The sequence below is a fragment of the Bos grunniens genome, chromosome 7 (assembly GCF_055505025.1).
Source record: "Bos grunniens cultivar Pamir isolate PY7600 chromosome 7, Bosgru_T2T1.0, whole genome shotgun sequence".
NCBI classification, from domain to species: Eukaryota; Metazoa; Chordata; class Mammalia; order Artiodactyla; family Bovidae; genus Bos; species Bos grunniens.
The window spans coordinates 7034342-7060807 of record NC_141171.1 but is presented as its reverse complement, the minus strand read 5'-3'; the positions used below and the strand labels follow the sequence as shown (position 1 = coordinate 7060807).

The window sequence follows — 26466 nt, the reverse complement described above, 5'->3', positions numbered from 1 at the left end:
GCTTCCTGGAGGAAGGGGCCATCTGATCTGGGTTTTGCAGGATGAATAGAAGTTTCCTAGTTAGAGATGTGTCTCTGTGTGAATGTATGAGCGAGTGCGTGACTGTACAGAGGGAATTGTTCATTTGAATTAATAAGGACTTTCTGATCTTCCAGGGCTGCATTCAGAGGGCCACAGACAAGACTCAGGCAACAGGACTTCCCCAAAGCTGCTCACAGTCCAAAACAGATGATCAAATAATAACAATAATAGGAATGCCCTGCTTGGGAAGCAGTGGAGGAGCTGAGTTGAGTGGGAGGAGAGCTAGGGGTGGGAGTGGGCAGGAGTCTTGAGTGAGAAGCTGAGGAGGTAAGCCACTTCCTGTTCCTACCAGTGCTGGGGAGCCGTGGCCAGATTCTGAGCAGGGGAGGGAGAGGATGAGAGTTAAGGAAGGCGTTCAGAGTCTGGTCTGGGCCTGCCTTGGCCTCCCAGAGATTCCTAGAGAAAGACAGCCCGGGTCCATCTAGCCCTGGTGAGCCAGATCCACAGGGGCAGGTGAAATGACAGAGAGAAACAGAGACATAGAGGAAGAGACAGAGAGGGGGAGAGAGACACAGAGGTAAGAGAAAGTCCAAAGGGGAAAGGCCCAAAGAGATGGGGAGACAGGAAGAGGGAAATGGAGAAAGATACAGAGAGCCAGAGACACGGAGACAGACAGGACACAGAGACAAAAAAAGACATGGAGAGAGACACGAAGGCAGAAGAGACAGAGAAATGGAGAGAGACACAAGAGACAGTCACCGAAAGGAAGACAGAAGATAAAGATAAGGAGACAGACTGGTCACAGAGATGGGAGTTATCCAGGGAGGCCCCCAGGGGTGCAGTCCTGATCCCCAGTACCTGGAGGGACCCAGAAGGAGGGGGGAGAAGGGAGAACAGAAGCCGCCTCTGCCCACCTCACTCCTCCTCTCACCCACCCACTAGCCCTCTTCAGCCCACCCAACCACAGATGGGGAAACCGAGGCCGGTGCGCAGGCCAGCCTCATCCTCCTGGGCCAGCGCTGTGCCCACTTGCCCACGCGGGACCTGTATCACCAGGTTAAAAATGGAAATGGGTCTGGCTTTTTTTTTTTTTTTCCCTTTGAGAAAATCCTAGGCCCAAATAAGGCGAGGGCTGCAGGGAGGCCGGTGAGCTGGCCAAGTCCTCCTGAGCAAGCAAGCAAGTGGCGGCTGGCCCAGGCGGCCTGCATTTGGGCCTCCTCCAAGACTCACCCCGCAGCAGGGCGGCGCACCCCGGGAGCCTATAAGGGCCTCTCCGCCGCCCTGGCTGCTCACTTGACGCCACAGCCGCCGCAGCCCCCTCTGCGCCCACTGCCCCCCACCACCCAGCCATGGAGGCCATCAAGAAGAAGATGCAGATGCTGAAGCTGGACAAGGAGAACGCCATCGACCGGGCCGAGCAGGCGGAGTCGGATAAGAAAGCTGCCGAGGAGAAGTGCAAGCAGGTGATGTAGCTCCGCTGGGCCGCGCCAGGCTGTCCAGCACCCTCTCTGAGCTGGTGAAGTTCTGGGGCGGAGGGTGGGAATCTCAGGAAACCTTAGGACTTGGGAGACCGGGGCTGAGAAAAGGGGTGATGCTCTGGCTGAGAGAGAGTAAGGGGACTATTGTCTTCCCTGGAGGGGTCCCTGGGCTGGGAGAGAGGGGGCCAACTGGACCCACTTCCAACAAGGCCAGTGGAAGCAAAGTGAGTGAGAGAGAGAGAGTGGGAAAGTGCATAAGAAAGGGAGGGGCATTTGTGTGGGCTGCTTGTGTGTGTGTGTGCAAAGACGAGAGTCTGAGGAGGTGTGTTGGGGTGAGGGGCTCACCATGCGGGGTGTGTTAGAAGGGGTGGTTTAGGGCTGCTGTGTGTATGTAGAAGGTATTTGTGTGTGTCTGAGCATCTGTGTGTCTACGTGTGTTGTGTGTGTTCTGGCTCTGTGGAGACCTGAAGGTGACTGAGAATATGTGTGCCGAGGAAGGCCTGAGTGTGTAGCTGTTGACAGTGGGTGTGAAAAAATGTGGATGTGTTTGTGAGTCTGAGTGTGTGTTGACGGTGGTATTGCCCTGGGTTTTAGGGGAAGAGACTAGCTGTGTGTTCTTGTACACATGTTGACCTGATATTGAAATTGTGTGTGTCAGGGTGAGTGTGTGTGTGTTGAGGTGACTGCATTTGGGCTGGCATGGGTGTGTGTGTGTGTGTCAGGGTATGTGTGCGCCTATTGCATGATTGTTTCTGTTGGGGTATCTGTGTCTGAGTGTGGGTGACAGATCGGGAAGTGTGGCCAAGAGTATGGGGTGTGTGGTGGGGCAGCTGTGACTGGCTGCAATGGCAGCTGATGAGCGTTTGGGGGCTAGGGTGCGTAGAGATTTGAGGGTGAACTTGAGAATCTCAATGTGTCTCTGAGGGTGCCCTTGCTGCGAGCCTGGCAGGGGAAGGTGGGGGTGCCTCTGGAAGGCAGAGGCCCTGGATTCAGAGCTTTGGGGATAAGATTCCCAGGGGGTCTGGACAACAGGGATCCATCAGAGAGCCAATGGAAGGGGGCTGGGCTGGATAGTCCCAAGACCTTGGCGTGGGGCAGAGAACACGAGTCAGTTGTCTGGGTCTGGGTGGTCAGAGCAGCCAATAAGAGGAGGGAAGGGGGTCTTGATCCCTCCCACAGTAGCCTGCCTGACCTGGGGTCAACTGCCAAGCCCTGGGGAGCTTCAGGGTCTCCGATAAGCCCCAGGAGACGCCCAGGATGGTGACACCAAGTGCCCAGCCCTGCCCATCCTGGGCGCCAGGCCAGCTCAACAGGTGAAAGTGCAGGCTCTGAGCTCAGATTGGCCAGGTTCACAGTTCAGGCATTGGGCATGCTTGCTGCATGCTAAGTCACCTCAGTCATGTCTGACTCTTTGTGACCCTGTGGACTGTAGCCCGACAGGCTGCTCTGTCCATGGGATTCTCCAGGCAAGAACACTGGAGTGGGTTGCCATGCCGTCCTCCACGGGGTCTTCCCAACCCAGGGCTTGAACCCAGGTCTCCTGCATCGCAGGCAGATTCTTTACCGCTGGGCCACCAGGGAAGCCAGCTTCACCTCTCTGTGCCTCTGTGGCTACATGTGTGAAATGAGGAAATGACAGTGTTGCTTCCCTTACCACCGTGGGAGGACTAGAGGTGACTAGGCAGGTGGAGCCCTTGGCATGGTACCCGGCACAGTGTAAGCGCTCCATTAACTCAGGATTCTTTCCTACCCCACCCTACTTCCCCTTTGGGCCTCCCCATCCCCCAGTGTCCCGGAGCTACCCTAAGTGCGCTGTAACATATCCGCACAGGACAGCCCCACCCCCAGTGCTCCCTGCCACAAACCCTCCTCCCTCCCTGGCAAACACAAACGCCCATCCTGTGCTGGCCCTGAGCTGCGGCCTCCATCCATCATTTAGCACTTACCATGAGGGCTTTGAGGCAGGGCATGGCAACCCATTCCAGTATTCTTGCTTGGAGAATCCCCATGGACAGAGGAGCCTGGTAGGCTACATTCCAAGGGGTTGCAAAGAGTTGGACACTACTGAGCGACTAAACATTCAGCATTCAGCTTTAGCCAGGGATTCAGATAAAAGCAATTTAATGGCTCTAATTCGCACTAAGGTGTGAGTGACTGATATAGCATAGTCTACCAAAGCAGTTGTTCAGTTGCTCGGTCTTGTATGACTCTTTTGTGACTCCATGGACTGTAGCCCGCCAGGCTCCTCTGTCCATGGGATTTCCCAGGCAAGAATACTAGAGTGGGTTGTCATTTCCTTCTCCAGGGGATCTTCCCAACCCAGGGATCAAACCTGAATCGCAGGAGAATTTTTTTACCACTTAACTATGAGGGAAGCCCCAGGGCAGACACAAGTCCCAAAAGAGAAGGCTCCTCAAAGCATCCCACCAGCTGCATGGCCAAGGAGGCAGGGATAGGGTCTCTGATCTCCAACTGGATTTTCATTCTGTTCTTTTTTTTTTTTTTGCCCAAAGCTGCCTACTAGGGTGGTGCATGCATGCGTGCTCAGTCATGTCCAACTCTTTGCTACCCCATGGACTTGTGCTCACCTCCAGGCCAGATCATCTAACTCTGTAACTAGGGCACATTGCTGCTGCTCTCTCACTGAGCTCCTTCAGTGTTCTCATCTGAGAAATGGGGGCAAATGATGCCTTCTGATAGAGGGTATGTAAGATTCCAGAGGTGCAAAGCAGAAGCCTGAGCCCTATAGAGCAGATAGCCCATTCTGCCTGGGAACAAAGGCAGGAGATCATGAAAGGCTAAGCTTATTCAGAGTGCCTTATGCTTCAGGAGGCCAGAGAGCATGGGTCTTGGGCCAGCCTGACATTCAGGGATCCTGTAGCAAAGCCCCCATTCCAAGCCCTCTCTGCACAGTATGGGAATGGGCTGGGCCTCCCTGGCCTGCTTCCTGCCCACGCCCCTCGCAGGGCAGTGACATCCGCCCCAAACTGGCCTTTGACCTCACATCCTGCCTCAGCCCAGCCCAAAGGCCCCATTTGCAGGGACTAAGGTCTGCCGTCCACGACCTTCCTGGCCATTTTACAGGCAGAGAAACTGAGGTTCCAAGAAGGAAGTGACTTGAGGGAGACCTTGGAGAGCCAGTGTGAGCCTCAGCCTCCCCAGCAAGACAGCACACATCCTAGGTGCTTTGTGTGTGTGCAATTCAGAGGGACAGGAACCTGACCCGTGTCAGCTCTTCTTATTTTTTCAGACCTGGCTCCATTCTGCAAACTTCCCCTGGGATTCCATGGTGAACATCGAGCCCAGTTCTGTGCTGGGCGATACTGGAGCCCAGAGTGACGTAAGCCTGTTTCACTAAGCGCTCCAGCCCCAGGGGGTGTGCTGTGCTTTGTCACTCAGTAGAATCCGACTCTTTGCAACCGTTTGAACTGTAGCCGCCAGGTTTCTCTGCTGCTGCTGCTAAGTCACTTCAGTCATGTCCGACTCTGTGCGACCCCATAGACGGCAGCCCACCAGACTCCTCGGTCCCTGGGATTCTCCAGGCAAGAACACTGGAGTAGATTGCCATTTCCTTCTCCAGGTTTCTCTATCCAGGGGATTCTCCAGGCAAGAATACTGGAGAATTTCCTCCTCCAGGGGATTTTCCCAACCCAGGGATTGAACCCACATCTCCTGGGTCTCCTGGACTGTGGGTGGATTCTTTACCAGCTAAGCCATCGGGGAAATCCCTAAGGGAGACAGAGCCAAACACAGAAGCATACCCTTGCCCCAGGGGTCAGGGTGGGGCCAGAGGGTGGGACAGGGACTAGGGGCCTGTCTACAACAGTGCAGACCACCCAGGGGAGGGACCCGGGTGGGGAGGTCAATAGGAGGAGGGCTTGCTGGGCCGTGCACACAGCCTAGCCTAGCGGTCAAGCAAACCAGCTTTGAAGTCAGTCTGACAAGGGTTCAAATGCCCTCTCTAAAGGGCCTCAGGCAGGTCCCATTTTCATTTAGGGACTGTTTACCCTTTTGAGCTTCCCTGGTGGCTCAGATGGTAAAGTGTCTGCCTGCAATGCGGGAGACCTGGGTTCGATCCCTGGGTTGGGAAGATCTCCTGGAGAAGGAAATAGCAACCCACTCCAGTACTCCTGCCTGGAGAATCCCACAGACGCAGGAGCCTGGTGGGCCACAGTCCATGGGGTCGCAAAGAGTCGGACACGACTGAGCGTCTTCACTTTCACTTTCCCCTTTTGTGACACTGGCACATTCTAACTGCTTCATAGCCCCCTGCCCACCTTATCACAGTCTCCACCCTTTATTGTCCAGAAAAAGTCATCAAAAACAATCTTGACACCCGCCAAACGAGCCGACACTGCAGAATTTGCCCTCAGTCTTTCATGTTAAAAGAGCACTGTGCCTGGCACACAGCACCAGGAAATGCTGCTATAGAAAAAAAAATTTTTTGGCCACCACAGGCAGGACCTTAGTTCCCTGACAGGGATCGAACCCATGTCCTGTAGTGGAAGCACAGAGTCTGAACCGCTGGACTGTCAGGGGAAGTCCTGCTGCTAAGTCACTTCAGTCGTGTCCGACTCTGTGCGACCCCGTAGATGGCAGCCCACCAGGCTCTGCCGTCCCTGGGATTCTCCAGGCAAGAACACTGGAGTGGGTTGCCATTTCCTTCTCCAATGCATCCTAGCACTTAGGGAATGCTGTACTGTACAGGGCTGGAAGGAAGTCAGGTGGATGTTGGGTCAGGCTGACCTGTTTCTTTAAGGAAACTGGCTCATTTTCTCCGTGAAAGCGGAAGTTCAAAAGCAGCTGCCAGGGTGCTGGGAGACCACCAGGTCAAGGCTTCCATTTTGCAGATGACGACAGAGGCCAGAAAGGGGGACAGGGTCAGACAACGGGGATTTGGAGCCTTCCGGGCTCCTTGCCTAGATGTCAAGGTCAGGGCCGGTGGACCCTGTTGTAGGTGGAAGCTGCAGCCACCCTCCTCCTCGGATCCCTCACCCCTTTTCCATTCCTCAGCTCATCAGTAAGACACTCAGAAGTCCTGGGAATGGGAGGCTGGAATAGCAGCCCTTTTAAGAATCTGCATGTGTGCACACACGCATACATGAAACACATACACAACACACACAGCTCCTGGCACATTTTGCACGTTGTCTCAGGACTGAACAGGAGCAAGCCACTGGGGGCTGCAGAAAAGTAGGTCGGTTAGGAGGGCTTGTTCAGATGTGGGTTCAAATCCAGTGCTGTATGACCCACCGATAGTCACTCCACCTCTCTGGGCTTCCTGCCATCAGCAGGAAGCAGGAGGAGGATGCAGGGCCCATGAGGGCTGTGTGCTCACCTTGGCAGCATGAATAGGACCAGGGGTCAAACCATCTGAGACATAAAGTCAGATCAAAACTAGAGTGGGACCGAGCACCCCAGCCCAAAGTTAGGGGCAGTAGGGGGAGGCGCAGAGGGAAGGAGGGTGACAGAGAAGCTTTCTGAGTTGGCCCTTGACTGGTGTGGTGGGGGGTGATGGAAAGGTTAAGGGGTCTTCGTATTCCATCGGACTTCTCAAACTGGGGGTGCCGGGAGGGGGCAAGACTCTCTGGATAAATGAAAAGGACTGAAAATTTGGGGAGTGTTGGGGACATTTTTATTAAACACAAGCCAGACTGTAAGAACTGAAAAGCCCTTACCTGAATCTTCCAAGAAAGTGATCTCTAAGGAGTAGCTCCCTTCCAGTAAGCTTCACAAAGTCCCAGGAGTGGGGGACGGGGGCAGGGGTTGAGCCTTTCAAACCTTCAGGGTAGTTTGTGAGAACCACTCTCTTGGGCAATAGGGAACCATGGCAGGTTCCAGGGTGGCTCCTTGGATCAGGAAAATCCCCTAGACAAGGGAATGGCAACCCATTCCAGTATTCTTGCCTGGAGAATTCCATGGACAGAGGAGCCTGGTAGGCTATACAGTTCATGGGGTCACAAAGAGTGAGACACGACTGAGTGGCTAACACTTTCATTTTTTCACTCGTTTGGGCAATAGGGAGCCATGGCAGGTTCTCACCAGAGGTAGGGTCTGGCTGCCAATGTTGGGAAGGTTGAGGGTAGGGGGATGGTCCAGGCCAGAGTATGAGACTCCACCCGGGAGGCTGCAAAATTGAACCCGAGTTTCTAGAAAACGTGGCAGGACTTGTTTCTCAAAAGCTGTGATAGATTCTGCAAGAGTACTGGGGGACCCCCAAAAAAGATAAAGACAGCTGGTCCCAGGACAAGGGAAGGATGTGAAAGCCATGTTAACAGGTATGAGTGTTGCATTTAGTGAGTGGGGCAGAACAGTTTTCTCCCTGTTTCACAGATCAGGAAACTTGGATTCTTGGGAGTGTGGAGGGCGCGTCTGCACCGCCAGGACGGGGCCCCCCAGGCTGATGCGTCCCCCGATCTGTCCCCAGGTGGAGGAGGAACTAACCCACCTCCAGAAGAAGCTTAAGGAGACGGAGGATGAGCTGGACAAATATTCCGAGAACCTGAAAGGCGCGCAGGAAAAGCTGGAGCTGACAGAGAAGAAAGCCTCCGACGTACGTGCCCAGTAACTGGGGCGCCCGCGGCCGGGCCGGGCCTGGCCGGGCAGGAGCCCGGGGGCCGGGCGGGCGGGAAGCGCTCGAGGAAGAGGAGGAGGAAGAGTAGAAGGCGGTGCCTCCCGGCGCTTTCTCCAAATAAGTCCAGAAAAGGGGCACTTTCCAGCAGCTGCGGCCAGCGGTGCCGACGTCAGGCCCTCCCCCAGCGGTGCTGACGTCGGCTGCCCGGCCGGGTGACCTCACCGCCCCGACGGCGGCCGGGCCGGGGGCGGGGAGAGGCGGGGGCGGCCCCGGTGCAGGCAAAGGCTCGGGGGCCGGGGCGCGGCTGCTGCAGCTCTTGCCGGAGCCGAGCCGAACCGAGCGCCCGCCGCTGCCCGCTGCGTGCGCCTCCGCGCCATGGCTGGCCTCAACTCCCTGGAGGCGGTGAAACGCAAGATCCAGGCCCTGCAGCAGCAAGCAGATGAGGCGGAGGACCGCGCGCAGGGCCTGCAGCGCGAGCTGGACGGCGAGCGCGAGCGGCGCGAGAAAGTGAGAGCCCGCGCCCTGGCCCCGCGCGCCCGGGCTCCCGCACCCCCGGCCCCGCCGTCACCCTCCTTTCTTCCCTTTTCCCGGTGCCACCCGCTTCTCGCGCTCCCCGCCCGCCATCCGCTGTCGCCCTCTCCTGATCCCACTTTCAAACCCTCGGGCCCCAGAGCTCCGGATCGCGGAACGGCTGCAGAGACCCCATCCTCCACCGCCATTCTCCTTCCCTGGCCTGGGACGGAGGGAGGGGGCGCCGCATCCGGGTCGGGCGGGGCTGGTGGAGCGGGAAATGGGAGAGATGGGGGGTGGGGGGGGTGGTAAGGCGCGGGTGCGCGATCCAGGAGTGGGGAGTGGAGGTAGGGGGCACCCTGCTGCCTTCCGACTCGCCGCCGCCGGCGCCCGGGTCCGGGCGGGAGAGGGCGGGGAGCTGCGGCTCCACCTAGGAGCGGGAAGTGAGAGTGAAAACGTTGAGCTTCTATTGTCTGGGGTTGGACCGGCCGATACTGGAAGAGGGGGTGGGGGTGCGGGCGCCGCACTTTCTCGCCACCTCCAGGGCTTCCCGGTTCCTGCCGAACTTTCTCAGCTGTTCCCAGGGGCGCGGCGGCGACGTGTCTGCTCCAGGCGGGGGGCGGAAGTTCAGTTCCAGAGCCGCCGGCCTTTCCCTCCCCAGCTGGTCCCCTGCGGGAACGAGGGCAGCGGGACCCTGCCTGGCTCGCGAAGCCCCTTGGAATGTTAGCTCGGGCCCCTAGACCCACGGTCGTTTTGTGTGCGGCCGCTGCAAAATGCGAAGCCTGGGGCTGAATGGGGGCGGGGGGGGTCACCGCCCTCTCTCTGTCCCTTGATGACCCCTTGGGACGGGACGGGTGGTGGCCACCTCTGGGACTGGAAAGAGATCTGTATTCCAATCCCATCCCATCCCACTTAGTACTTGACTCCTAGGAGGAGCGTGTCTCCAAAGTCGAGGTGACAATAATGCCCTCCCCCCGGTAGGATTGCTGGAAGGGACTGTGGAGGAAAACCTCTCTGCCTGGCACCTACTAGATGCTCTATTCCTGCGCTTTTCTCCCCGCATTCTCCCCGTAGAGGGGCTTACAGCCTAGTGGGGGCAAGGGGAGTCAGACAGATAAGGCTGATTACCATGGCGGGTCGCGGGGGTTTGTGTTCTGTTAACTGGGAGCATGACAGGAAGAACCAGCCAGTGGGATAGGCTTCACTATGGAGCGTGAACAATCTTAGAATAAGTAAGAGTTTGCTGGGACAAGAGACTGCAAAGACTCAGAAAGAAAGTTAGGGTAAGAGTGTGGAGGCCCAGGGTATCAGAAAGCTGGAGTGTTGAGACTCAGGGTGGGGACCCCAGAAGTGGAAAAGATGCCCAGGCAGAGGGCACTGCTGTGGGGATGGACAGATCTGGGTAAGAACCGCCCCCCACTCCCCCAAAGACTTGTTTCCGTGCTGGCTGGAGTCAAAGCCTTTAATCCTGCAAGGGCCGCCTTGGCGTGAAGAGCCCTCAGAAACCTGGTGTAAGCCTCCCAACAGTAGCTGGTTTGGCCTCTTTCACACACGTAACCGGCATAACCCTCCCTCTGATCTCATCCCAAGCCATCTCGCTGGAGGACAATTACTCCTGCTTAAAAATGGCCCTTAGCTTGGAGCCAAGACTTAGGAGTGGGACCATCCAGTTGGGAGGAAAGATGTTTTTGGAAAAGTTTCGAACTTCTTAAAAAGTTCACTTTTCAAAGCGTGCTTCTCTTGGTCAGGAAAAGGGGAGAAAGCCTTAAGAAGGTTCCTGGGCAGAAGGAATGAAGCCCAGTGGGGAGGGGAGGCCTTTTTCAGTCTCTTGTAGAGAAAGCCAAGAGCCGGCGTGTGGCAGACTTCTGGGTCTGCCTCCCGACAGCTGGTTTAGATTTTTGTGTGATTAACCGACATCTTCCTGTTGCTTTGCCACATGTATCTAGCAAGCCTCTTTTACCTTATAAGGAAAATCCTTTGTAGCGTGTAGAAGCTTTGATTGCAGGAAGGGGTGGAGCCCAAAATGACTAGCAGTGACTAGCAGTTTTTCAAGAATACATATATATGTATATCTGTACATAGAAGAATGTATCTCAGAACTATTTCCGTTCCAGATAGTTGAAAATGTGCCAAAAGCATGGTTGTCAGGATTCAGAATCCTCCATAAAAGGAGGGGCTCTTTTAAAAAAAAAACAAAACCTACTCATGAATCAGGCACCACCGCATGATCTGAAAAATCAGTGCCTTGACTACTGATGGGTGTGAGGTTTCTTTTTGGGGTGACAAAACTTTTGGAATTAGATGGTGGTGTTGGTTACACAATTTTGTGAGTGTACTAAAAAAACTTGAGGGGAGGAGTCCATTCCTGCCCCAGTTGCTGAAGGAGTGAAGATTCGTCTAATTTTAAGAAGAATAAAAAGCACCCACTCTTTGGAAGGAGTGGGTGACATTTCTTAAAATAGCTCATCAGTGGTGTAAACGGATTCTCCAAACTGGTGTTCCGGAGGAAGCTGTGATCAGAAACACCTGGGGGAATTTCCTCTCCTTCCGCAATTAGGATAGTGGAGCTGAGAAAAGTTTCCTGAGTCTGTGTTTTTTCAGCAACTCTGGCCTCATTCTGTTACTCCACTAATTTTTTACAGCCCTCCCCCGTTCAGAGATTCTTTGTCTTGTTCTGAAGAAGCCAGGGTGACTTTATACTTCTCCTGTCGGTTGGGCCCCGTTTTAACCAGTTCTCAATATTCCTAAATGTGAGGCCTCAAAGCCCCCACAGGACTCAAGAGTGTAGATTTGGCAAGGGAAGAACCCTGGTCTAGGGCTCAAGAAGCTGTTCCCTGCCAGCTCTGAGACACTGAAAAAGACTGTTTCACTTCTCCTGCATCTCTCAGTTTTCCCAGCTGCAAAATGGGTGAGATCCACGAGGATTAAATGGGGGAGAAATCATGGCAGCAAGAGCTGCCCTTTGTGGGACTTCCCACATGCCAGCTGCAATGCCACACCCTTGCATTACAGTCCCCAGAAAGGTATGAAGGAAACAGGCCCTGGGATAGGCTCAAAGCAAGCAGGGAGGCTGCCTGCTCCGTGCCACATGGCTGAACGCTTGCGGAGCAAGGATTCTGACGAGTACGTTTTGATCCTTGAATTGTTGCTCTTATGCATGCCAACGTATTTATTACATTCCTTGTAGGTGAAAAGCCAGTAAAACCGTTCCGCCACCTCTCAGTGCCTGTAACCACATTTTCTTTGCTTTCTTGTATCATTTTGTCCCAACATCTCTCAGGCAGCCTTGATTAAGGATGGAGTTCCAGTCAGGCTGCCCCCACTCAGCACCCCCACTCCCCACTGCCCCAACTGTACGGTCAGCATATAACTGAGGCGTCCAGAGTCCTGCATTTGTCTTACCATTCAGGTGGCTAGGAGCAGACCTTATATGACAGAGTGAGCCGGTTGCTTGGTGGCCTTGCTCTCTAGAAGTCCCATGGAGAGGCCAGCACCATCCTCTTGGAAGATAACAGCTTACTTCTCTCTCTGTCCTGTATTGACTTGAGTGTTGTGCTCACTTGTGTTGAACTCTTTGCAACCCCATGGACTGTAGCTTGCCAGGCTCCTCTGTCCATGGGGATTCTCCAGGCAAGAATACTGGAGCGGGTGGCCATTTCCTCCTCCAGGGGATCTTCCTGACCCAGGATTGAACCCACGTCTCTTGCATCTCCTGCACTGGCAGATGGATTCTTTACCACTGGTGCCACACCAGGGAAGCCCGTAATGACTTGACAGCCTGTCCTGTTGTGGGGAGTGTTCACTGACATTTGGCGGAAAAGATCATATGGAAAATTCACATTGTCCAGAAGAGACAGTCTGAATTCCTTACCGCCTGGATTCCTGGGTGGGCTTTGGTGGGGGAAGTGTGTTAGCTGGAGAAAAGGGCACTGTGTGAGTGGAAGGCTGGCTGACCTTTTTCCTTCTTAACCTGGTTCCACCTCTGACCTCCCTAGGCCGAAGGTGATGTGGCAGCTCTCAATCGACGCATCCAGCTCGTTGAGGAGGAGTTGGACAGGGCTCAGGAACGACTGGCCACAGCCCTGCAGAAGCTGGAGGAGGCAGAAAAGGCTGCAGATGAGAGTGAGAGGTAAGGACGCTTTGAACCTGGTGGCATGAGCGTTTACTTCTGGGAAATTGAGGTCCTGCCATACTGCCAACCTCCCGGAGCTGGGGTGAGAGTCAGTGAGATCCCAAGGACACACGTGTGTACACATACATATAAATGGGCAACAATACCTTGTAAACCATCATGTTGTGTGTGGAGGCATTTGACGTGGCAGTTATGAAGGAAAACTACCACCAGACAGAGGAAGGCAAAAAACGGGCAGATATAAAGCTGTAGCTGTGACTGTCGTCAGCAGTCTGTCCGCAGAGCGCTGTGTCTCCTGTTGTCTCTGAAAGTCACTGTGCATGTGGTTGTCAGCATTCTCAAGACATCGGTTTCCAGGGTGATATGAGAAGACGGGGGATGAAAACTGGAAATGGGCTGTCTGCATGAATAACTATTAGCAGTGCTTCAGGCCTTGAGTCACTGGACAACTGTGTGTCAGGGACATGCACAAAACCACTCCAATTAATGTATTTGCAACTGATAGCACTTCTTACCTCCAGGGCATCCTCCTGCTGCCTCCAGCAGGGTGCTGTGTCCTCTCAAGCAGCACGCCTTGGAGCAGGCTCTGGAGGACTATGGGCAGATTGTGTAATTCACAGAAGCGGCCATCTCTGTGCGATGGTCAGTGGGTTCCTTGTGTGGTGGTGGTGCGGGCTGGACCGGTGGTCCTCACGTATCTGCCACAGCATCACACCAGAAATCTCACTGGACTCATCCACCATGGTTTTCAAGTTTCCCAGGTGGCGCTAGAACCCCCCTCCCAGTGCAACCGATGCAAATTCGATCCCTGGGTCGGGAAGATCCCCTGGAAGAGAGCAGTGGCAACCCACTCCAGGATTCTTGCCTGGAGAATCTCATGGACAGAGGAGCCTGGCGGGCTACAGTCCACGGGGTCGCAAAGAGTCGGCCCCAACTGAAGCAACTTGGCACTCGCGCACCATAGTTCTCTGGTATAAACTTCTCCCATGGATCCATTCCTGATGGTTCTGTCGCACCCTTACAGAACCTAAAGAGGGGCTAAACCAACTGGAGAATCTTGGAGACTGACTTTCTGAGTTGCCTAAGCGGGAAGTTTCTTTGCCGTACAGTGGAATGGCCCTTAGGGAGGGTGCAGGGCGCAGCGCGGCTCTGCTTCAGCCACTTCATAGAGTGAGAGGGCGGGAGCTCAGGGCAGCCGCCTGGGAGTATGAAGGATCCAGTCACAAGGTGTTCGCAGCTATGCCCGGGGCCTCAGCTAAGGTGCTCCCCTTGTTCACCGTCAGACCGGCCTGGCCAGGTGTCTCACTCACTTCTCGCACCTCCCCAAGTCAGAAGGCCCCTCGCTTGTCGGTGTCATGTTACCAGTAGCCTTTGATGGCACCCTTGTTAGAGACTACTGTTTAGGTGGAAAGAATTCTATACTTGGGAGCTGAAGAATCTAGATTTAAGTCCTTCCACTGCCATTTACTATGGGGCCTTGCTGCTGCTGCTGCTGCTAAGTCGCTTCAGTCGTGTCCGACTCTGTGCAACCCCATAGACGGCAGCCCACCAGGCTCCCCGTCCCTGGGATTCTCCAGGCAAGAACACTGGAGCGGGGTGCCATTGCCTTCTCCGATGGGGCCGTGAGCTAGTCCCTTTGATCGCTCCTTGACTGCAGAGGATTTTCCAAGCTTGCTGATCTCAGGGCCTGGTACAGACACGCATGCTCAGTTGTGTTTGACTCTTTGTGACCCCATGGACTGTGTAACCCGCCAGGCTCCTCTGTCCACAGAATTTTTCAGGCAAGAATACTGGAGTGGGTTGCCGTTTCCTATACTAGGGGATCTTCCCAACCCATGGATCGAACCCAAGTCTCTTGCGCCTCCTGCATTGGCAGGCAGATTCTTTACCACTGTGCCACCTGGAAAGCCCAGTACGGGCCTGGAGAGTGTTTAGACAGTTAGCTGAGAAGGGCAGTGACAGTCCGAATGGAAATGTTTATTAGAAGTATAATAATGGTCCTCTGCTGTGGGCAGGCCCAACACACACTGATACATTATACTCGTTGGCCTCTTCTTTGGAGATATCTGAGTTTACCGTGTCCACTCCACAGAGTGCAGGCCACGGTGAGCTCCATCTCATGGTCAGAAGTTGTAGGCCACTTCCAGCTGTTCCCAGGACAGCGTCCTTCCCCCAGTGGACATATCCACTTCACCTCAGGCCATCCTCACCCATCACTTTGTGGATATCTGCCTCTTACCTGGTCTTCCCGCTGAAGTCCCAGCCACCATTCTGCTTTCCATTCACACTTGTTTTTGAAACCTTCCCGTGGTTCCCTGTTCCCTCGGTGCAAAACCCTTAGCCTGTCATTCAAGCGGCCTGTGGTGCAACCACCCTGACTTCCCTGCCATATTCTTTGATTCCTCTGGGACTTTCTCTTTTTTTGAACTTTTTATTTTGTATTGGGGTATAGCCAATTAACAATGTTGTGATAGTTTCAGGGGGAGAGCCAAGGGACTCAGCCCTACATATACATGAATCCATTTTCCCCCAAACCCCGCTCCCTCCCAGGCTACCACATAACATTGGGCAGAGTTCCCTATGCTATACAAAAGGTCCTTGTTAGTTATCCATTTAAAATCTAGCGGTGTGTGTATGTCCATCCCAGACTCCCAAACTATCCCTTCCCCCCGCAGCAACATAAGTTTGTCTTATAAGTCTGTGAGTCTCTTTCTGTTTTATAAGTTCATTTGTATCACTTCTTTTTAGATTCCACATATAAGGAGTGTCATACAATATTTCTCCTTTTCTGTCTGACTTGGGCTTCCCTTGTGACTCAGGTGGTAAAGAATCCACCTGCAATGTGGGAGACCTGGGTTTGATCCCTGGGTTGGGAAGATCCCCTGGAGAAGGGAAAGGCTACCCACTCCAGTATTCTGGCCTAGAGAATCCCATGGACTGTATAGTCCATGGGGTCACAAAGAGTCAGACACGACTGAGCAATTTTCATGTCTGTCTGACTTCACTGAATATGCCAACCACTAGCTTCATCCATCTTGCTGCAAATGGCATTATTTCATTCTTTTTAAAGGGTGAGTAATATTCCATTGTATGTGTGTATCTCATGTTCTTTATCCATTCTCTGGGGCTTTCTTGTATAGCTCTCTCTCTCACTGAAGAATACCTTTCCTCTCCTTGTTCACTTGTGGACTCTTTTCTGGGAAGCCCCTTGTGACATACAAACACACCCTCCCTACCCCACTTCCCACCCCAATGCAGCAGAATTCATCATTCCCACAGCCAGGCCAGCCCAGACTTTCGATCAGATTCTGGTAACTTGGCGTACAAGTCCCCCTTGTTACTACTTAGTGAGAGACTATAGGAGTGTGGACTCCGGACCCACATCACCAGGGTTTGAATCCCAGCTCTGCCTCTTACTGGCTGTGTAACCTTGAACAAGTTACTTAGCTCCTCTATGCCTCAGTTTCTTCCTCTGTAAAATGGGGGTACTGTACCTATTTCTAGGGATGGGGGTTGTGACATTTAAAAAATGGTGCCTGGCATCCTGCAAAGATGCACGTGAGTGTGAGCAGCTCTAGTCTCCTCTTTGGAGTGTGGTTCTTGGTAGGTGTCAGTGAAGTGTTTAGATGAGCAGATGCCTGGAGGTGTGCAGTGAGGTGGTGATGTGTGTTTGGAGGCAATGACAAGTTCTGCTCCTCGCAGAGGGATGAAGGTGATAGAAAACCGCGCCATGAAAGATGAGGAGAAGATGGAGATTCAGGAGATGCAGCTTAAAGAGGCCAAGCACATCGCCGAGGAGGCTGACCGCAAATACGAGGAGGTGAGTGGCAGGGAGTGGGGCTGGTGAATGGCAGTAGCAGGAAGTGGGGAGGAAATGGACCTGTGATAGGGAAAACCCTGGGGCCGCCTAAAGGAAGCTCTTGGTCAGCTCAGCTGTCCTTCTGCATCCACATCTGTTTTTTTCCGAAGACAGCCACTTGGCTAGGAAACCGTATCTCCACAATGCCAGAAGTCCTGGGAAATTCTGTGACACTCAGACAAGTGGGGACTTAGACTTAAAGGGGAAACGAAGTGATCAGATCCCTTTTTTTTGTCCTCCAGCTGGGCGTTAGGCTAAAATGGGGAATTGTGGTCCCTGGCTGTGGGTCTTCAGACCACGAAAGCTCAGTTGCTCCTTCTGCCTGTCCCCACAGCCCCGTCTCTTCCTTCCCCTTCCTGGGGCCCACAGGAGAGAATTTAGGTTTAGAAATTAGACCTGGAGCAGCAGCAGAAAGCCCCAAGGTTGCTGGATGTGGCCTTGCTGTTTGCGCCAGGTGGGGGTGGGGTATCCTATTAGATGTGGGCCTTGGGGGTGTCTTAATTGGTCCTTCCTGTTTCTGCAGGTAGCTCGTAAGTTGGTCATCCTGGAGGGTGAGCTAGAGAGGGCAGAGGAGCGTGCCGAGGTGTCCGAACTGTGAGTGGCAAAGCGGGGTTGGGTGGTGCCCAGCTGAGCTCTGGACATGGTGGATGCGGGTTGGTAGGGGAGCTGGGAGGGAGTAAGTTATGTTGGGAATTGATACCGACCAGGGCCTCTGGTCAAGTGGATGGGTGTCTGGGACTCATCCATCAGTCCCTCCTCTTTGCTTCCCTGGCTGACAAAGAGTGACAGGCAACTGTTTGTTCTCACCGCCCTGGGAAGTACTGCCCACGCGTTGACTCTTACCACAGAGGTATTGGGAATACCTTTGTGTGTCGGGCAGTAGCGAGAAGCCCAGAAGTCCCGTTTTCCCAGAGAGGAATCCTTAGGAGGCTGTGCCTTCTTAAGGGAACACTGAGGGCAGACTGCCGTGTCTGTGTCTAAATGCCTTGTTGTTGATGTCATTGTTTGGCTAGGACACATTCTTGGTGGCGAGGAAAGGTGAGAAGCTTGACCAGAGTCCCCACAAGCTCCCCTCCCCCACCGCCACCACGAAACCCCAAAAGCCTCTCCCCTCAGACTCGGGTGAGGAATCAAGCTCCCCAGAGCATTCCCGCAGTGCTGAGAGAGATCTGGTTTCCAAAATCCGTTCCAGGCCTGTTTCCTGGCGTGTCCGGTGTAAACTCGGATTGCCTTCTCCCAGCCTCCTGCACTGCGTCTCATTCTTAAACACCTTCCGGACTCAGCCTCATCAATCGTGGATTTCACAAGTCCCTGTTGCCTCAGACTTGGCAGGAGCCCAAGTCCCAGGAGCTTTACAAACCTCCCAAATACTCCTTGGCCTGCCGCGCCTTTGCCTGGCACGATGGGGTTTTGACAAGTACTGTGTCTCAGAGAAAGCCATTAACATTTTTCCCCACATTCCTTCTGGGGGCCCCTGGCAGTGCGGATTCCTCCTTTTGAAAACTTCTTTTAGGAGACTGCGGTTTGTACAAAAAGATAAGACACCAAAAATCCTCTTTTGTCGTTGGGCAGAAAATGTGGTGACCTGGAAGAAGAACTCAAGAATGTCACTAACAACCTGAAGTCACTAGAGGCTGCATCTGAAAAGGTTGGTGGTTGGCTTGAGCTGGAGGGTGATTTGCTGGACTTTTTTCTTCCCCCTAGGAACGCAGGAGCATGCCAGCGTATCGGGGATCTGACCTGTATTTGCTAACAGTAGCTTTGGTACCCAGCAGCCAGGTTTTTTTCTCCTATAGAAAAGGGTGTCTGATGGCTAGATTTCCCTCTTTCATAGGGTCTTAATGCCAGCTTTTATCTCAACCTCCTACGAAGGTGGACTTATTTATCTATTTATTTATTTTGGCCATACAAGGCAGCATGTGGGATCTTAGTTTCCCGACCAGGGATCAAACTATACTCCCTGTAGTGGAAGTGAGGCGTCTAAACCTCTGGACCACCAGGGAAGTCCCCTGAAGATGCGTTTAGAATCTGAGATCGGGACCTGGTCAGGCTCATATTAGGGAATTCTGAGCCTCATCATATAAATACAGAGCCTCTCTCTCAACCAAATCCCCAGGTTCCTCCAGAAATACTTCTTAGAAGGTTGAGCAGCAATCACAGGTGGAATTGGGCTTTTTTGTTGTTGTTGCTGAAATAGTACCCAAAGCAGTCATTACAGGAGAAAGCATTAGTCATTACATTAGAGAGAACGTACAGACCCGTCCGTGACCTTCCTTCCCTCCCCTCCCAACCCCTGCTGTTGAGTTCCCCTTTCTCAGCTCTTCCTCACTCTCCATCCTCCTACTCCCCTCCAGTTGCATTGAACTTCAGTTTCACAGACATTCCATGTTGGTCACTTCCAGTGCTTTCTTTGAACCTTCTGTCCAGTCAGCCTGGAGTGGCTGCTCCCTTTTCTCTCTGCTTGGCAACCCCCTGTTCACCCCTCCCGGATTGCTCATCTAGGTTAGGTATTTCTCAGCTGCATAGCCCCACCTACTTCTTTCCCTATCATGAGGGTTGATCACATTTATTATAATTAATTGCCTGCCTTCCTTGCTAGACTGTAGAGACCGGGACTCTGTTGGTCTCGTTTAGAGCTGTGTCATTAGTCCCAGCGTGGTGCCTGGTGGGTATTTCATGCTGGGATAGTTGGTGAATAAATGTGGGTATGCCAGAGACTGGCCACTGGGAGAGATGCTGCGGTGATCTTCTGCTCTTAAAGAGCTTGTAGTCTAGTTGAGTAGAAGGGTTGACAAAGTAACCAGGGTGTGGTAGGGCTTCCACAGAAGGACTCTGGAAAGCTGCGAAAGGTGTCGCAAGGAGGTGACCCTAGAAAAGACCGCAGAGGCTTCCCTGGTGGCTCAGTGGTAAAGAATCCGCCTGCCAGTGCGGGAGACAAGAGTTTGACCCCTGATCTAGGAGGATTGCACGTGCAGCTACATTTATGCACCACAGCTATTGAGCCTGCGGGCTCTAGAGTCAGGAGCTGCAACTGCTGAAGCCTGAGCGCCCCAGAGCCTGTGGTCTGCAACACGAGAAGTCACCGCAGTAAGAAGCCTGTGCAGTGTTCCTAGAGAGCAGCCCTCCTCACTTGCTACAACTAGAGAAAGCCCTCACAGCAAGGAACACCCGGCACAGCCAAAAATAAGTAAAATTATTAGAGGGGGAAAACAGAAACTATAGAGCAGGATGCCGGCCAGGAGCTCATATTCCAGAATCAGGTTCGAGCTGTGGTTTGGTCAGGTGGTAGCCATGTGACCCTTGACAAATTAGCTAGCTTCCGTGACTCTTTCCTAATCTGTACACTGGGATTGGTGCTAACGACACAGCTGGCAGATGATGAAGGTTGGCCAATACTCACCTGCGTTGAGCCTTGAAAGGCAAACATACCTTCTGACAGACAGTAGCAAGGAATGGGACATTCCATGCCTGGGGGCCCAGACATAGGCAAGGGCTGGGAGACCAGAGAGTACTCCGAAGAGGGTTAGGAAGTGGCGGGAAGCTGGTGGGAAGTGGGGTTGGAAACCCAGACTAGGCCAGCTGCTGTGGAGGGCCTTGAGAGGCATGTTTCCATTCACTCATCTGCCTCCGTCTTCATCACACGTGTATCTCGAGTTGTCAGCTCAGGTCCTGAGATCAGTCCCATCCCAGAGGGATCCCCTCCCATTTCATCTGCCTGGAAAGGTGCCTGTCTCTACTTTGCTTCTTAGGCAGGTTCATAGCTTCAAGCATGCACTTTTCTCCAAGCATCAGGGAATGTGCATTCTCTTGTGCTTTCCTCCTGCTCCCTCCGTTTTAAAAAGTAGTGTTTTGATCTCTACCGCAGTATTCTGAAAAGGAGGACAAATATGAAGAAGAAATTAAACTTCTGTCCGACAAACTGAAAGAGGTGAGTGTGATTCCCACCCAGCTGGCTCAGGATTCTCCTGGGGTTGGTCTTGAAGCAGTCCTGGTGACTCCTTTCTTCTGCCCTAGGCTGAGACCCGTGCCGAATTTGCAGAGAGAACAGTTGCAAAACTGGAAAAGACAATTGATGACCTGGAAGGTATGAAATCACCATCTAATTGTGTTTGCTCTGCCTCCCCGTTACACGACACATCCACAGTCAGGGGAAATCTGGAAAGGCTGGTTTGGGCTTCATCCACGTCAGGGGAGCAGAGTGATGTCACATCTGGAAGTCTGGAGCCCTGGGACGGGACAGTGCAAAATCAGATTCAAACTAGTGTTGCCATTTTTCCAGAACTAAAACATTTCTGTGTAATTAACTCCATATGTAAGTACAGAGATCCAAATATGGCTGATTTTTTAGCTCTTTCGAGTTTCCTTCAATTTGCTCATTTCTGAGACGCCTCACATTTTTTAAATGCCTTGCATGTTTTATGGAAACTCTCTCCCAGAGAGCGCAAAGCTTATCACAATATGAGAAAATGGAAATTTAGAGACCGTAGAGACCTGAATAAAGACTCCAGTCTGTGAGTCTGGTGCCCACGTATCCCAGAATTTCTTGAAGTGTTTCATCTTTAAAAAAAATTCTGCCCTGTGCTCTTCGCGGAGTCACCCGGAAATTCCAGAATCCTGGAATTTCAGTTCTCCCAAACTGCCTGTCCCACCCAGAAAGGGTACAGAACTCGTTCTTCAGACCATGTGTCCCAGTATTTGGTTTGAGAAGTGAGGTTTCCATATAAGGCAAAATGCCCCCATTCCAAAGTATGACCTTTGGACTGGATGACATCACTGCAAAGTCAAATAACCTGGGATGGGAGATTGGTGGGGAGAAGCTCTTACCGGTTCTAGTCACCACTCTTTCTAAAGTTTCATTATGGCTGGTCCCCTGCAGAGCTTCACTCCACTTAGAAATCACTCCGTAGGTCTTATGTTTTCTCGTTTGTTTCACGAGACGCAACCTTGTCCTAGTTCGCGCTTTGTTCTCTGTTGTTTTCTTCCTCTCAATGTGTGGCTCTCCATTCCAACCCTCGCCTTCTAGCCCCTGTACCTCTTCTGAACTCTCTCCTTGGGGACCTCTGAGCTCTAGGTGAGCTGTACACTCAGACGCTCACATACAAAGCTACCAGCGAGGAGCTGGCCCATGCTTTCACCGACACGACCTCTCTCTGAGGTGGCTGGGGTGCCACCCTCTGTCCTAGCAATACTGAAGTCTGCCTTCTCACTGTGGTGCCTCCACTCCTGGGGGCTTCTAGAAGTTCCAGTTTCCTGCCTCCTGGTTTGATCTTTTAAGCCTGCTGCTGCTGCGTCTGTGACTGTGTGACTGAAATAAAGACAGACCATCCTCATCTTCATGCCCTCTCATTTTCATTTTCTCCACTTGCTGCCTTTGAGCCATAGCCTGAGGGATTGCAACCAAAAGTGAGTGGTTCACGTGAAGAGCTGGTTTCAAAAAAGAAAATTATGCTCATATGATTCTTTTCTGACAACATAAAAACAAGAGCCAACTTGGCCTGAGCTCTCAAATGCAGTAGCTATCTGTATCTGCATGCCACTAGCGGTTTTTCCCTACATAGAAATTGTTTTGAATGGAGACTCATCCAACCTCTTGAGCAGCTTAAGAGAGTCAGCAGAACATGCAAAAACCAGCGGGCTTATCTCTAAAAAAAAGCTACCTTGGGATGGAACTTCATCTGTGCATTCAAACAGCGGCAATAGCATTTTGGTCTCCTTAGTCCTTTTCTCTTGTTTTTTTCTGTGTTATACTTGAAGAATGGTGTCTGGGCTTCCCGATGTCTTCATTGTTCATGAAGCACCTCTTCAGCTCCCAGTTGTGGGAGGCAGCTCACCAGAGAAGCTCACCTCTATTCCTTACCCTTAGAAAACAACTCTGTAAGGAATTAAAGGGCATCCCATAGCAGGGCAAGGGAATGGAAGCTGCTAGAATGCTGAACAAAGGAATTGAGGTGATTCTTGAGTTCCAAAGCAACTTTCCTGAGCAACACGTATCTCCCCTCATAGTTAACTAGAACCAGGAACTTTGGTTTAGTGAGGGCTCATGAAGTTTGTGCAGAGAAGGCAATGGCACCCCACTCAAGTAACTCTTGCCTGGAAAATCCCATAGACGGAGGAGCCTGGTAGGCTGCAGACCATGGGGTCGCTAAGAGTCGGAAATAACTGAGCGACTTCACTTTCACTTTTCACTTTCATGCACTGGAGCAGGAAATGGCAACCCACTCCAGTGTTCTTGCCTGGAGAATCCCAGGGACAGGGGAGCCTAGTGGGCTGCCGTCTATGGGGTCGCACAGAGTCGGACACGACTGAAGCGACTTAGCAGCAGCAAGCAGCAGCATAAAGTTTGTGTGTGGGTGTTAAAAACCTCTAGCGACCAAAAGCTCATCAGTTTCCCCAAGAGAATCTACAAATTTCAAATAATCTATCCGGTCCTCCCCTGTACCCCACCACCACCACCGCCTCAAATTGTCCCAGAAGCACTAACATTTTGAAGTCCAAGCCATCTTCTAGATTGCCCCTTGAACCTGAAGGTGGCATGAAAACCTCTGAGTAGATCATTTATTTTTGGTCACTATAACTTATTCCTCATCCAGTAATTTTTTTATTCAGGTGGGAACCTTTGTCACAATTCTTTATGTCCATTCCTGCAAAATACAACTTTACTAAACTACCCACACCCTTCCACCCCCAACTTTGCTCTGTTCTTGCCTTCCCCCCTGAACTTCTGCATAAACCACTCCCCTCACATATTGCCATGAGTGTGACCCTGGAAAGATTAAATGGTATAGGGGTGGATGTTTTTTGTTTGCTCATTCCACGTATTTGTTCCTAGGATTTTTCCAGACATATGTAGCCTCCACCCTTTGAAATAACTGCAGCCCTGCCTATCCAGTCATTCTACCTAACTAATCACCTAGGTGGAACTTCAGAGATTAGGGCTATGGTCGATCTGCTACTACCTGTTGACAGTGTGGTGGGGTGGGTGGAGGGCGGGGTTTGCTGTCACACTTGTCAAGGGCAATTAACACTTTAAGGGACTCTTACTTTCTCTCAGACCTAATAACAAAGTAGAGGCCAGGGAATCCAAGTGGCAAGGTGAAGTGAGGTCGGGATTTGGAGTTGGGATACCTTGCTTTGCACCCCAGCTCTGCCATTTGAGCTGTCTAGCCCTTTTCTGCAAAAATAAAAGTGATAGCTGAGTTCTTGCGGATTAAATGAGATAACTGAGAAGAAATGGGTTTGCATGCAGTAGGCACTCAGATACTGTGTTAACCCAGGTCTCTATTCTCTGACAGAATCCTCCCAGACCGTAAGGCACTAGTTTTTTCTTAAAGGATCACATCGAATGAAAGTTCAGTAGGTGTAGTTGAAAGGTGGCCATCTTTTGCAGTCGTTTTCTTTCTGAATATTTCCAAGCTGATCATATCACATTTTATGAGGTATTTTGCTTTCCTCTGGTATTTTAATGAGTCTTGGCCTAGTCCCTTATCAGCCATTCCTCGTTGCAAACCAGTTTTCTCTCGTGCTCTGTCATGCATAGCTCTAGGTGGCATCTTAGAGTTTTGTTGATTTGTTTAGTTTGGGGGGGGGGGTTGTTTGCTTTTTCGTTTGTTTCATCAGCTCAGCCATTTAATAATGTACCACAGAGTTGGACACAACTGAAGCGACTTAGCAGCAGCAGCAGTCTGGCTTAAATTTCAGTCATTTTGCATTTACCTGGAGTTTGACTGCTGTAGACACATAGATGGACATGTAGAAACAGTAACACAATTATTCCTGGAATTTAAACATCTATTCTCAGAAGCTCCAAAGGAAAGATGGGTTACAGGATTATATTTCCCTTCCATAAGTTCAAGGACTAACCAGCACTAGAGAAAATGTATTAACTCATCCGTATCTCAGACTAAAAGCTTATGTTTGTGTAGCATTTTATAAGTTCTGAAGCATTTCTCATTTGTTTCTCATAATAACCCTCTGCCACACAATGGTATTACCCTCATTTGACAGATGGGGAAACTGAGACCTAGAAAGTTTAAATGACTTAGGTTAAATGGCATTTACTTCATGGGGCTTAAATCCAGGTGTTCTGACTGTAGGATTGCCAGATTTAGCATATTAAAATACAGGGCACCCAGTTAAATTTTGATTTCAGATAGGCAATGAATAAATTTTGAGCATAAGTGTATTTCAAGCAACATTTGCAATACACTTCCATTAAAAATTTTATTTATATGAAATTCAAATTTAACCAAGTACCCTGTATTTCATTTTCCAACCCTATCTAACTTCCCAGATTTGGTATTTAGTATCCAGAAGTTCATGGTGTTCTATGATTAAAATGCAAAGTACTTTCTCTGCTCTTTCACTCTGACAATATGGAGTTTAGAAACTTCCCCCCCTTTTAATAAAGATGCTTATTAATTTTTTTCCCTCATTCTTAATTTTCACCAGAAAAACTTGCCCAGGCCAAAGAAGAGAACGTGGGCTTACATCAGACACTGGATCAGACACTAAACGAACTAAACTGTATATAACCAAAACAGAAGAGTCTTGTTCCAACAGAAACTCCAGAGCGCGGTGTCTTTCTCTTCTCTTGTAAGAAGTTTCTTTTGTTATTGCCTCTTCGCTTTGCTGGAAATGTCAAGCAAATTATGAATACATGACCAAATATTTTGTATCAGAGAAGCTTTGAGCACCAGTTAATCTGTTCCTTCCTGTTTTTCAAAATGACACCAGTTTTTTCAGGTCTATTTTTATCCTTAAATTGCATCTATTCCTAAGGTAGGCAGGGTATTTCATATTGAGCATACATACTCTCTTTTAAGACTGAGGGCATTTGGTTCCTGGGAGAATAGACAACCCCACACTTTGAAAACACAGATTCTGATGTCTAGTCATGGGTCAGTTTAAAATGTTGGAGAATGTCCACCGTTGGTCATGTGATAGGAGGCCAGGGATCATCACATTAAAATGGGTGGGGATTTTCCATCCAGACCCAAAAAGGCGGGGGTGGGGTTACTGTGGGAAGTCATAAACCACGGACAGGTTAATCTGATCATCCCGGCTCTTTTCCGCACTCCACCATGCAGAACAGAACAGACATCCTCTGAGCAGTCAGCATGAGAATGCTTAGAAAAGAGTCATAATAATTACCCAAATGTGTTTTGGGTAGATCCTTGATATGCTCTTCTATATGTTTCTTTCAATCTAAAGTTTTTTGAGGAGCTGATGTCTTATTCCAATAATGACCCATGCTTATCTGCTCTGATATGAGGCCATCCACTCAGGAGGAATGAATGTTGGAGAATTCAGTCCTATTCAGAGAAGCAGTCTTTTTCAAAACCATCAGTAATTGAGCAAGACTGTTTTTCTGTGAACAAATATTAGGCAGAATGGCCCTCTCAGACAGCAAAGTAAAAACTAAAAAATTGGCGTAACTTCATCTCTATACTCGGGAGAATGGCAAATTGGAGATTTACTTATCTAGAATTTTAATTCCTTCTTCAGGACCAAGTTAATGAAAGACCAAGAAACTCCTGATTAAACTGGATATGGAGTATTTTATACACAGGGCTGCACAAAATGTGTTATATTTTGTTATATTTCTGCTTTCTCCGTTAACATCTCAGAGCTGAAACATTCCACATTCCCCAGCAGTGTGGGGGCCAACTCAAGTTTACAATTCTGACTAAAAAAATCACCCTGCTTATAGCTTATCTGAATCCTCTGCCCCTCACTCCTATTTATTAAGCGCCACACTACCCAGGAGATACACTAGCAAATTGTGCAATTGAATAAAACCCACACTTTCCATTTAGATTCTTGCAACTGTATCATATGTAATAGTATCACTTTTTCTACATTTTGGTCAAATAAATTTTTACATAAACTCCAA

The 26466-nt window shown here is 51.1% G+C and overlaps 1 protein-coding gene across 4 annotated transcripts; it reads left to right on the top strand.

The window, feature by feature from the left end:
* The first annotated feature begins 1308 nt into the window (after window positions 1-1308).
* TPM4 (tropomyosin 4) lies at window positions 1309-26466 on the top strand. Of its 4 annotated transcripts, none has more exons than XM_086408669.1 (9): window positions 1309-1484; window positions 7927-8052; window positions 12579-12712; window positions 16418-16535; window positions 17098-17168; window positions 18147-18222; window positions 20440-20502; window positions 20589-20658; window positions 25023-26466. In XM_086408669.1, exons 1-9 carry the CDS (start codon window positions 1371-1373, stop codon window positions 25103-25105), a joined length of 855 nt encoding a protein of 284 aa, XP_086264795.1. In that variant the 5' UTR covers window positions 1309-1370; the 3' UTR covers window positions 25106-26466. The 4 variants fall into 4 exon arrangements, with proteins under 4 accessions (XP_086264795.1, XP_086264797.1, XP_086264796.1 ...); XM_086408671.1 differs by lacking the exon at window positions 25023-26466 and adding an exon at window positions 21646-21743; XM_086408670.1 differs by lacking the exons at window positions 1309-1484; window positions 7927-8052 and adding an exon at window positions 8317-8580.